Source organism: Chelonia mydas, chromosome 3 (genome assembly GCF_015237465.2).
Source record: "Chelonia mydas isolate rCheMyd1 chromosome 3, rCheMyd1.pri.v2, whole genome shotgun sequence".
NCBI lineage: Eukaryota > Metazoa > Chordata > Testudines > Cheloniidae > Chelonia > Chelonia mydas.
Window position 1 is genome coordinate 73827464 of NC_057851.1, and position 12844 is coordinate 73840307.

General features: G+C 43.7%; 1 protein-coding gene across 3 annotated transcripts in view; it reads right to left on the reverse strand.

Annotated features, from left to right (window-relative positions):
• The window catches only part of ASCC3 (activating signal cointegrator 1 complex subunit 3), a 530489-nt gene that overhangs the window by 47431 nt on the left and 470214 nt on the right, over positions 1 to 12844 (reverse strand). Inside the window, exon 37 of one of the 3 annotated variants that reach the window (XM_043542702.1) lies at positions 3301 to 7457. The exons of the other annotated variants lie outside the window; for them this stretch is intronic. Coding sequence (XP_043398637.1) covers positions 7437 to 7457 — 21 coding nt within the window. The 3' untranslated portion in view covers positions 3301 to 7436. Of the gene's footprint in view, positions 1 to 3300; positions 7458 to 12844 lie in introns of those variants that run through there. 3 annotated transcript variants of the gene reach the window in all.

Consider the following 12844-nt stretch of genomic DNA (forward strand, 5'->3'; position numbering starts at 1 on the left):
AAGAGAGTCCTTCAGATATGCTACTGGCAACACAGCTAGTTGTATTAATCTTCTCATGTGTTTGGACCTTTAATAGAGAAACAAGCACAGCTCAATGCCCTTCCTGTGAAACAAATGTTCTCCTGTATCTTTTCTATTTGCCATCTGAGTAGTGGTTTATACATTTTTATAGCTAAAAAATAAATGATAGAAACATATCTTGTGGGAGTCAAAATACATCACAATTTAAAAGGCAGTAGCAGAGTGTCTGAACAAGGGGGCCAGGGGACAGCTTTTGGAGGGGCATGTTCTGTGCCCCCTGCCGCGGTCCAGGAGGAGCGCGCTGTCCCTGCTGTGGCATGGAGGAGCTGTCAGCCATGGCCCCGGGGCCGGAGGAGCTCACTCTCCCTGCCGCAGCGCCAGGGCAGTTCTGTGTCCCCACCGATTGTCAGTGGGGCTGTGCCCGGCTTGCTCCCCCTTGTGCATGTCCCTGAGTGAGGCAGTGCTGGTCTGAATATTTTTCATCTGACCTGATTTTAAAAACTGAACCGGGATAGGATGGGAGACCTCTAAGGAACACCTGAAGCTATGGAACACATCTATCTTTTGTAAGTCATGCAAATCTTTGCCTTAATTTGTTTTCTGAAAAGAAATATTTAAAGTTTAATTTGTAACTAAGTGTTGGGATCTAAAGCATCAAAAATTTCAGCAGTGGGCTCTTTACTTTGTTGAGAACACCACATATATCAATGGCCAGGAGAAATAGTCTATATTTGAATTCCAAGGCTTCTTACTTAAATGAATTACAGTGAAGAAAGAAGAGCACACAGCACAGTTGGTTTTTTTTTTTAAATGGCTGCATCTGATAAACACCATTCATTGTACAATTACAAACGCCATAAAAATAATAAGGGAAATCTCATGTGAAGCACAAGCTGGAGCAGTGAAACAGTGCAGTGATTGCTTAAAACTGCATGAAGGGTTTAGATTTCACAAGTTCACCTCTTACCTAAATGTTCAAGCTACAAACTACTAATGGCATTTCTGATGACCAGAGGTCAGGAGTCTAAAAGACCTTTGCCACTGTGCACAGAGCAATAGAAGGTCAGCTATCTTAGCTACCAGTACTGGGGAATGACTCAACAGCTTGGAATATATCTAAAGTGTAAAGTTAAATTACAGACATTTGCTTCAGCATGGGAGATGCTAGGAGAAAAAGTGCTAACACAGTGGAAAGAAATTGGCGTCCAAAACAATGATCTGATATCTGAAAAAAAATGTGTTTAGCACATATTAGTGACATCTGCAATAAGAAATTGAATTTATTTAGTGCATTTTTAAAGCCCTCAAAGCACATTACAAACACTAAGTTTCACAGCACCAGTGAAATACAGTAAGTATTGTAATTATTGTACTTGTTTTACAGCTGGGTAAATAGAATACTGATTAAAAATAATTACTTGCATTTTAAAAAGATTTTCTTAGTGTAAAATGCACACACTGATAAAACATATTAAAAATGAAGAATGAACTATTGATAGCTTACTGACTTTTGGTTCTCACAGTCTACAATGTTTCTCTTGGAAATTTGGGAATGATCACCATGAAAAGTGAGGGGAAAAAGACAGTTCAATGCTGCTTCTTTAGGAGATCCCGGTAAGTTTTTAGGAAATATTTTTCCTAAAATGTATTCTCTAATATCAGCTAAAAATTAGTGAAATAAATTTCTCACATAAGTAAACTGAATCTTTAAATAAAATAGATTTATTTAAATAGAAGAGGCCATTGGGTGCATAAGAGGAGGTTACTTAGCTGCAACTGGAGGTTATTCAAAATGTGGGGTTCATATATGTATTCCAAATGCAGGGGGTGCGCATGTGCGCTATGCGCTGCAGTGTTTCAGCAGCAGTGTCCATTGAGCTGCATGTGTATCTTATGTTGCCATATGTTCCAGGCGAGGTTTCAAGAGGCTGTGAGGAGCAACACGGTCACCCTCAAAGTCTGCAGCAGAAGGGATGGTGGATGGGTACTGGAATACAAATAGGGACCACACACCTCAAAGAACTTCCAGTTACAGGTAAATAACCTTCTATTCTTCTTGAGTGATGGTCACTATACAAATTCCAAGCATGGGTGAGTATGAAGCAGAGATCAGCTTGGGTACAATAGAAAATGCCTGCTGCAGGATGGCATGTCCCACAGTCAAGTCTGCAGCCACCCACTGGTCAATGGCGTAGTGCACTGTGAAGGTGTGGATGGAGCACCAGGTCGCCACGTGGCAGATCTTATACCAGGGGACATCTGCCAGGGAAGCAGAGGTGGTTGCATGCGCTTTTGCGGAGTGGGCCATGATCCTGCTGGGTGGTGCGGCGTGGAAGCGGACAAGAGGCAGGAACATGTGGCAAGTCAGATAGACTGTGTGCAACTCCAAGATGTTGATGTGCATGCGCTTCTTGGGGTGTCCACGTCCCTTGCGTGGCTTGGCCATCTAGGTGTGTGCCCCTTCTTGCTAGGGAGGTGTCCATGGCAAGGGTGGCCAGAGGGACAGGAGTGGTGAATGGGATGCAGTGGCGCACTTTGGTGGGATTGATCCACCCGGTGAGGGAGGCATGGACCCAACTTGGAACACTCAAGGGCGAGTCCAGGTGCCTGAGGTGGGGCCTGCAGACTGAAAGGAGCCACAGCTGTAGACAGCACATGTGGAGGTGAGCATGCAGCATCACATGGGTACAGGCTGCCCTGAGTTCTAGGAGGCAGAGACAGCAGTATATTGTTGTGCACAGATTGCAGCGCAGGGCTACCACAAGAGCCATGAGGGTGGCAAAGCGGTCTGCTGCGGGAAAGGCTCGCGCTGCTACAGAATCCAGCCGTGCTCCAATGAAATGGATCGTCTGCATCAGGAGAAGAATGAATTTCTCCTCATTGACACAGACACCCAGTGAGGTGAGGAGTGAGTGGAGAGCAGCGATGGAAGCCGCTGTCTCAGTGAGGGTTGGTTGCACCCTTCGTTAGGAGGGTGTCCGCCTTGTGTTGGAGGAGGGTGTAATGGGTGAGACTCCCTGGAGGCATTGGAGGGAGGGGGGGCCTCTGGTGGGAGGAGAAGGTGAGAAATTCAGAGTAGCGGTGTCATACGATCTGCAGGACCCAACGGTCCATGATGATCTTGCCTCAGTGGCAGGCGAACAGGGTAAGATGGCCCCCGAAGGTGGTAAGGGGGGGGCTGTGGCGATGATGCAGGGAGTTTGTAGCTCTTGACTGACGTGTCAAAATTAGGCCTTCATGTGGTGCTGGAGCATGGCGGAGGAGGTAGTGGTGGTCAATGGGCGCATGTGCTGGAATCTGGGCGCCGTTGGGACCTGGGTGTAGGTGGGCAGGTATGGGGGGGTAGAGGCTCGGGCAGAATGGCAGATTAGGTTGCTGGTGATGGGGGGCCAGACTGTAGATCCGCTGAGACTGGAGGGTCGCCCTTGAGTCCTTCAGTGTCCTGGAAGAGAACAGTTTGTCCTCTTTGAATGGGAGATCCTGGATGGTGGACTGGACCACCCTAGGAAAGTTTGAGGATTGTAGCCAGGCCTCTCAGCATATAACAATAACCATGCCCATGGCCAGGGAGCGGAAGGGTGTGTCAACCGCATCCACTGCTGCTTGTGGGCACACTTTGGCCATCAGGCAGCCTTCCCCCACCGGGGCCTGGAACCCATGCTGCTTGTCCTGCAGGAGGTCCTCCAAGAACACTGCCAGCTTGGCATAATTATTAAAATCGTACTTTTGCCAGCAGAGCCTGGTAGTTTGAGATGTGGAATGGCAGGGCTGCGGAAGAGAAGAGTTTATGGCCGAGCAGGTCCAGGCATTTCACCACCTCATCCGGCAGGGTGGAGTTGGAGGAGTGCTGTCTTGCTCTTTCTGTTGCCACATGCACCACCAGTGAGGCTGGGGCAGGGTGGAAGAAAAGAAAGTCAGCTCCCTTCGATTGCACAAAATAATGGCGTTCTGCCCTGTTAGGGGTTGGGGCACAGGATGCCAGCGTGTGCCAGACCTCCCATGGGGGTGGAGGATGGCCTCGTTAATGGGCAGAGACATGTGTGCTGGCCCCACAAGGCTGGAGAATGTCCAGTAGCTGATGGGGCTGGTCCTGGATATTCCTCCAAGGGAATACCAAGATCAAGGGCCACCCCCTGCAGCAGATCCTGGTACTGGCGATGACCATCAGGAGGCGAGAAGGTTCGGGGGTGGGAGGGGAAATCCGAGTTTTGCCTGGAGAGGAGGATGCTGCTGTTGGGACCAGGGCATGCTCCGGGTCCTCCTCTTAACTGTTCTGGTGGAGGGGCATGGATGGAATGGTGCGAGGCTGGCGGAGATGGGTACAGGCAGTGGTATGTATCCCACGCGGCCATGGGGTAGGGTCCAGTGGATACTGCAGACCACAGGAACAAGGGTACCACTGAGGCAGGACTGTGGGGTAGCCCATCTGGTACAGTGGATGCACCTGGGAGTCTAAGCTGCTCCACCGAAAAGTCTTCTGAGTCCAAAGAGGCCTTCAGCAGCGGCGGGGCCATTGGTGCAGGCAGTCCAGCGACGGCTGGGTGAAGATCTTGGCCTAAGAGAAGTGGTGCATCTGCTGGTGTAGGTGGTCATGGAGCCAAGAGAAGTGGGGAGGATGGGTAGGGCAGATGAAGGTGTGCCATCAATGGTTCAAGCCTATCTGGATGTCCAGGGTGGAGGAGGGAAAGCAGGAGGGAGGGTGTATGGAGCAGGGTATGGGGACTCCCACTGAGATGGAGAAGCATGCCTCAGAGGGCTGCCACATTGCACGCCCGGTGTGAGGGGTCAATGGTGCTGGAGCCTCCTTCTTCCGTTTGGTCTTGCCCATGTGTGGCATTCAGGGGAGTGGTGAGGTGGGTTCTGCACATGACATCTCACTCAACCGGGTACGGCTCAGGGATGAAATGCTGTACGTCGCAGGAGTCCTTGACGGGGACCTGTGGCGATGTCCATGGGAGCGCTTGCGGCTCTCCTTCTTGCCTTCGCTGTGTTTTGGCGGTGCCGCCGGATCAGGGCGGGAGGTAGAGAGTGGGGTGCTCACTGCTGGTGAAGGGCATTGTACTGCTGGTTCCGCCAGTCCAGGATTTGATGCAGCAGGGGATCAGAGCACTTCCTCCACGAGGAATCTGCAGAGGCACAAGAGATGAGCCTCACCGGTCCGTAGTGGAAAAGACCTGCAGGGGTCACAACAGTCTGCTGGATGTGCTTCCCCCAGGAAGTAGAGGCAGCGGCTGTACTTGTTGCTGAGAATAAGTGAGGGCATGAAGCACAGTTCTTAAATCCCGGGACATGGGACATAGCCCCTGACAAAGTTGGGGTGAGCCCCAAAAGGGGCAACTCTCTACACTAACTACAGTGTACGATGAAGACAACTAACCGTATATAACGGATGGGTCTCTTGTAGAAGCTACGAGCGTGAGGAGAGAAGATTCTGACTCTGACCACGTGGTGGTAAGAGGGAACTGAGTATGCATCACCCCACACAGTCTCTTATAACTTTGCCTGGAGCACATGGCAACATAAGATGCCCGTGCGGGTCACTGGACAGTGCTGCTGAAAACTTCCAGCTCTGGCACACAGTATGCATGGGCACCCCCCACATTTGGAATACATATAGGGACCATCACTCAAAGAAGAACTAGAATATTATGGTGGTGTAGTGACCTTAAAATTCCCTTTCTGTTCCCCATACATTGCCCCTTTCAGCAATGCCAGTCACAGGACTGAGATGGTATACCTTTGTTAAAGATAAGCTGTAATTCAACTTAAAAACTTGAAGTTGCATTAGTGTGTATCAGTAAGTTTATGAGCAAGTATCTGTAATGGTTTAAATTAAAAAAATTAAGACAAAACCATGAAAGCAAACATCAGAATGATACAGCATGTATGTATGCTCTTAATTAGTTACACTTATTCAAATCGTGGAAAATAAATATGATTACAGTTACTGAGGACAATACAACATGGTATAAATTGACAGCCAACTTTGATAAAGTGACTCCTCTCCAAAATCAGCCAGGAAGCATTTATATAGTTGTGAATGTATATTTGTGGCACTTTAAAAATGCTGGTGTAAGAAGAGAACTTTCTATTGCAAGGCATTACATTTGTCATTGCAAATTTAGGATGAAAATTTCAAAGTTGCTTAAGGGATCTGGCCACTAATTCCCATTACTTCCATGGAAAATGAACATCAAAATCTTTTCCATGGTTTCTCAACTTTGGCATGGTAAATAAAACCAGGGATGTCGCACCCACCCTTCCCTTTTTATGGTCAGCTAGGATGGGGACCTGAAACTCTCTCCTCTTGTAACATGAGGTCTTACAACATGAAAAAGGCTGAGAAGTTCAAGTAGCTTTGAAATATCAGCCTTAATATTCAAAAGTATTTCCGTGCATGACATTGACAATGTGATAATACACAATTAAGAAAATCTCTGTGAGTATGTATTGAAATATGATTGTCATGAGACAAGTAAATTTCCCTAGTTCCATTGAGATTTGTCCACATTTTGAAGATGAATTTGGCTGAATTGACTGTGTTGGCTCAGGTTTAGCTAAGCTGCTGACTGAGATGATGCTAGTAATAAGTCATAATAGCAGAACTGCAGAAGAGACCGTTCCTAGCAGCTGTCTCCAAAAAAGAGATCAATCATTTTCTGTTTTAGACTTTGATTCTGCACTGGGATCCTTCAGTGCAGATCCCTGAGCCGGTGGGACTCTGCTCAGAGGAAGGGATCTTCATTAGATATCTTGATGCAGGATTGGGGCCTTACACCCTCTATACACTAATGTTAATCAGTAAAAGCTCTATGTGTTGAAAAATAGATTTCAGAGTTGCTGACCTGTGGCAGCTTCCAGATTAGGGAACCACAGATTCACATTGGTGCATTTTTCTACAAGATTAAACTCTCTGGATCAAGACAACTACGTGATCAGAGAAGAAAGGGAAGAAAAGCATGAATACCTGTCATCATGTGGTAAAATGACTAGCAGCCTCTGTTCAAGAGAGGCTCATGCCTGGAATAACAGAAAAACAATGTAAATTGGGAGAAATATATGGAAAACTTGGAAGGTACTTACTTACACAGTGTCTGATTAGCAAGTCAGTGCTACTGCTCACACTTGCAGGCGCACAAAATTTACCCAAAAATTGTTTAAAAAAAAAAAAAAACAGTAAGAAGAAACACACCAAAAGCTGTAAGAGGAAGTGACAGCTGCTGCAACTAAATTTATTAGGCCAGAACCTTAGCTGATTAAAACTGGCATATCTCTACTGACTTCGATGGAGCTTTGTAAATTTGCACCAGCTGAGGATCTGGCCCAATGTTCTGAAGAACTCATGAGATGCAAACTAATGCTGAGGCAGGAGAGAGTGAAGCTGGCAGTAGGGTAACTGTCAGGGGAAGACTGTTCTATCTTGTCTTTCTCTCAGCCTATAAATATATGAAGAAACAGAGTTAAATTGTAAGGGTATCATCTGCCAAAACTGACAAGGAAAGATAACTAAGAATTAAAAGAGTTACAAATATGTTGGCACTGGTGTAAAGTTTCAAGAACTTCTATTAAAAGAGAAAGAAAATAGAGATTTTCCATACCAGATGTCTGGGAAGATCCCATTTGGATTTGAGCTACTTAAATTTGCAATCATGTATTTATACATCTAACAGAGCTTCTGTTTCCCCTAGAATCTGAAAATTAACTAGCTTTGTAGCATCTTCCTTGATCTGCCACCCGTGCCCTGAGGATTAGAGACTCCACCTGAGCTTGTTTTACAAGCATAACAGAAAAAATTAATCTCTGCTGGCAGCAATCCCACTGGGATACTGATGAATAATGATATCCCTCTCTTGCTGCCCTCTCAGTCCACTAGAAAAGCCACTCTAACCCAGCAACGTGGAAACTGCTGAAACCATTCCAGCTGTGGATTAGTAGACAGTCAAGCATCCATCTGCTCTGTGTGAATCAAGAGAAAGCAAACATACATTCTTATAGCTAAAGTAGCTTTCACCATTAACATCTTATAGCATCATGAATAGTAAATATTAAGATAATCATATACAAGAGAATAAATTAATCCACTACCTACACCTAAATTTGTTTACATTTTCTTTAGTACTTTTAACAATGACAAACATAGCTTGAATGTCATGTTAGTAACCTATAGTGTATCATAAATTAAGGGATTTAAGACATAAAAGGAAATGTCTCAAGACTTTGTATTTCAGTTATACCTGCAAATGTATGTGCGCTCCCACTGAGTGTACTCACATACACACACATTAAATGAATACATGCAAGTACAAATGCCTCACCTCAACAGGAAAAGGGCTGGGTAAGACCTACTATGGGAGGGAATTTAGCTATTCCTCCACCCTTCTGGGGGAAGGGGGTGAGGGGCAGGAGAGGGGGGAGAGAGAGAGGCTTGATGGGATATTTTTTTCCCCCTGAAGGTTGGCAAATTTGAAGATTGTGTCTCTCCATTGGCTCCCCACCTTTTCCCACTCGGGCAAGAAGGTATTTTACTCCTAAGCTCTTGTTTATAACCCTTTGTGATGTTGCAAGCAGCAAATATAGGATGGAGTTGCCCAGAGCCATAGCAACTGGCTCAGGCGATTCCCTGGCACATCCCATGTTGGCCAACCTGGTAGGGCGCTGGCTCAGTCTAGTGGTGTCTTGCAGGTGGCCTTTTGAGGAGTGACTGGCCTCAGATGGTAGCAGGATTCATGCTGGCGCAGGCAAAGGTATCCACAGTGGTGGGAGGTAGAGAATCCTTCCTGATTCTTGCCTTGTTTCCAGTCCTGCTCCCCTGAGGGGAAGCAAGAGAAGGGCAGCGACAATGAATCCATATCCAGTAGGGACTGTTGGATCTGCTTCTTTGACAGTTGGTGTGTCTCTGCCAGGTGGAGTGGGTGGTAATCTGCTCCCACTCCAAGAAATATGCTCACAAATACCCATTTGCAGCCAGAGTTATCTAGCTGTATGCACAAGTTACCTTGTTTCAAATCAAAGAAATATTTAGACACTAAGAACTGAAAATCAGGCCCACAGTTTGTTATTTTTTTGGAAGGGGCCTAAGGCATCAAACACTTGTCTCTTCCAAGCCTGCTTAACTTTGTTGGGTACATGCCAAGTGGTTCTGAATTCCTCAGCAAATGGACTTGTACTTAAATTGGGTCAATCTGAGCAATGACCTTGTTTTTTTTTCCATACTCCTTTCTCCTAAGACACGATTTTTTCCAAATAGTAATTCCTCCTTCTTTGTGTTCACTGTCCTCACAGAATACTCAGTCTATTGGCTAACCAGTCTTCCTTCTCTGTATTTGTTCAAGTCACTACTGCTCCAAGAAGTGAGGTGATTACAACCCAAACCAGGGTCCCTAATATGAGAATGCACTGCCAGCATTTATTTGCCTGTCTGTTAACAGATGATGGCACCTGTCTAGTAAAGATTTTTCTAATTTATTATCATAATCTGTTTGATCAGTAAGATGAAATGACTGCACAGGAGATTTGGGTACCCATATCTACTCATCCAAACCAATTCTTCTAGCAGGGAGTGCCAGATTTATCCACAGTACCAATGTCTGTTACGGCCTTAAAGATACATCAAATTATGAAATAATAATGCACTTCTTTTAAAAAAATTACTTTGACAGACATAAAAGAATAAACATTTCAGGTGGGTGGAAAGGCTGCTGAGGTGAAGCAAAATCTGGATCTGTTTGTTCACTAAAAGCACTTTTACTATAATGTGCTTCTCACAGGTACATACACAAACTCTCTATTTTTTTTTTTTTTTTTTACAACCTTAAGCACAATTTTTGCTTTTTGGTTGCAGGAAATGGTCTACATTTTATTTTAACATTATGAATGGTGAAAAGTGTTGTAATAATTAGGAATTCTAGGGAACTGAGGACATCTCCCAGTACCAGGCCCGATGCGAATCAAAGATTGCTTTCTCAAAATTTTGTCTCTGATACTAAACAACCCAGCAGCCAGAAAGGCTGAATAAGAAAAGATAACGAATGAATGAGAGTGAGAAGTATGAATGTTAAATAAAGACAATATTAGGGTCATTTTAATTACGGGCCAATCAACATTTCTTATAAAATCCTTCTTTCCTGAATACCTTTTAAACTACTGATTTACATCATCACATGCAAGATATCAGTTTTGTATAAATGTTAGTTGTAATTATTTGAGCAAAATTAGTTTAGCTTCTTTGTCACCAAAACTGAGGTTCTGCTCTGAAAAGTGACTGTAAAAATGGCACCTTCTTTCTTGTATCTATTCAGACTAATAGCGGCTTACTTCACAAAGCAAAAAATATATTTTTCTTTTCACTCCTGTCAGCAATGCAGAGTTCACACAACTAACACTAAGTGACCTGGATTCCATTTTTAATAATTAGATCGAAATGCTTTGACAAGAGACCGTTGTACCTACACTGATACCTTAATTATGACTAACTGCCATGCCAAGTGCCAGACTGTAACTGAAGACATACGCAATACAAACACAAACCTGCACAGGGTCAAATTGTCTGCAATTTTAAGTAGACAGTTGAACCAAATCAACCAAAACCAAACCAGTCCTTGCTGAACTTGCCTCAAGAACATTTGAGTTGGTGACCTCCCCCTGCAATGATCTGTCATGGCTGGCAGCTACTGGTAAAGTCTAAGGTGAAGTAAATAAATGAAAGAAGGTTAATGTCTAAAGTAATACACTGGATATCTGTGGCCATGCAATGGCACAGTTTGGTAAGCTGAGCCTTCATGAGTATTTGTACAGATAGACTCCTCCAATCTGTTGCAAATGGTGTGGCCCCCTGCAAATGCTGGTACATACAAATCCACTGAGCATATGCTACTTGCGATGGTGAGTCATTTGATTCAGCTGCTCTTCTGGATCATGTTTCCTCAACAAGGACAATCTGCCTGGGCATAAAAAAGCTCACACACAACAGCATGAAAACAGTGACGCAAGTATAAAGGTGCAGTGTGTCTCTGGAACTCCCTCAGGAAAGTGAAAACTTGTTCATGAGGCAAACGATCCAAAATCTGCCAAATGAGGATAGCAGACATTCCTTCCTGACCTCAGAGATGGCTGGAATCTAATACCAGGTGTGCTTGAGGGAAACACAACACAAAGAAAATGAGCCAGGGAGGGAAAGCAAAGCTCCTTTTTTTAAAACCACCAAAATTACCCACTGGTGAGCACACACGACCACAAAGGAAAACACAACAGATGTGAGAACAAGTATAGGAAAAATTCCCAGGTGACGAGAGCAGGAAAGAAGTTTGTTTAATCTAGTAAGGCCCCTTTCAGTAGTTCTGCAAGGGACATCCCTGGCCATTTAAACTATCCCACCGGCTGGCTTCCAGACTGACAGCTGCCACTCACAAAGGACCAACTCTCATCTCAGTTTAATTCTCCCTCCATTTAAGAGCATTGCTACAGGCCTAACCACTGAAATGGGAAGAAATACCTTCCCTGAAACCGAATAGATACCTGAAAGACAAGTGTAGCACGCTCAGGATTATGGGATCACTTTCAGAAAGAGAGCCAGGAAAACAGCAATGGCTGCCCCATCAAGTCTGACCACTGCCTGATTTGTGCACACAGTGCACGACATTAAAATACTTGATTTGAAAGAAAGAAAGACAGAAAGAAAATACTTCATTATCACAAGCTACTGAAATAAAATGATTGACCTGGATAACCTGGGAGATTAACCCTCAGAGCCATACAATAAAACATACTGTATGTTACGTCCACTGAGATTGTATGTATACAATTAATGAACAAACTGAAATTTAACAGTGATTTTCACATATCAACAATAAGACTGTATAGTAATTTAACAAAGTGATGTGATATTCTCTTTCATAAGATTTTTCCCCTTAAATACAATAAAAACAAAAAATTAAATTAAATTAAATTATGCTATAGTAATGGGGAGCATTTATCCATTTTACAGCCTTCTGTCTAGGCACTAGGAAGCATATAGTACAAACCTTTCACTATAAACAAATAATTTAATTGATTCTGTAGGTTTAATTTTAACTTTGCTTGAGCATTCTTTCTAGTTTTTTTAAACTGACAAGGAGAAACAGATATGGAATTACATAATTTTAACAGAAGAAAAAAAGTTTGTTTATCAGAGGTGAAAGAGTAAATGTCTATAGGACTAATGGGGCTCACATTTTATTTCACAAATGCCAGATTTCTTCTTCTGCTTTTTAACTTATAGCACAAGGAGGGAAGAGCTAAGAAAAAATACAATATGCCACAGTCAGCCAGCCATGAGTGGTGGGCATTGTCATTTTGATTTACCTACTGATTGTGCTTTGCTGGGAAGGCAAGCAGCACCAGGTGTTTTTAGTTTAAAGTTAGCTCCAGAACTAAAAATCAAACAATGATGGTATTACTTATGTCTGGGAGACACTCAGAATTGAGGTCATCAGACTAGAATGCCTGCAGTGAAAAATTCACTATGCCATCTTGTTTGGAAAAATGACTATGTTCAAGTACTACAGAATGAGCTGTGTTCCAAGCTGCACCATCTACTGGGACTAGCGAAAAACAAGGTAATTCTCATTTACGAATTAACTCCCTGTTTTCTGTTAAAAAGTATATGTTACTAGGGCTGAGCTAGAGATCGCCAATGAGATATGAAAATCATGAAATATAGAAATTGTAGTATTTTGTTTTCCTTTCATGAGAGTGATTAAATTTATTTCTACTTGAGAATAGGACATTTTTTTTTTTTTTTTAGTGAAAATGGACTCATTAAGTAATTAATATAGATATAATTGGG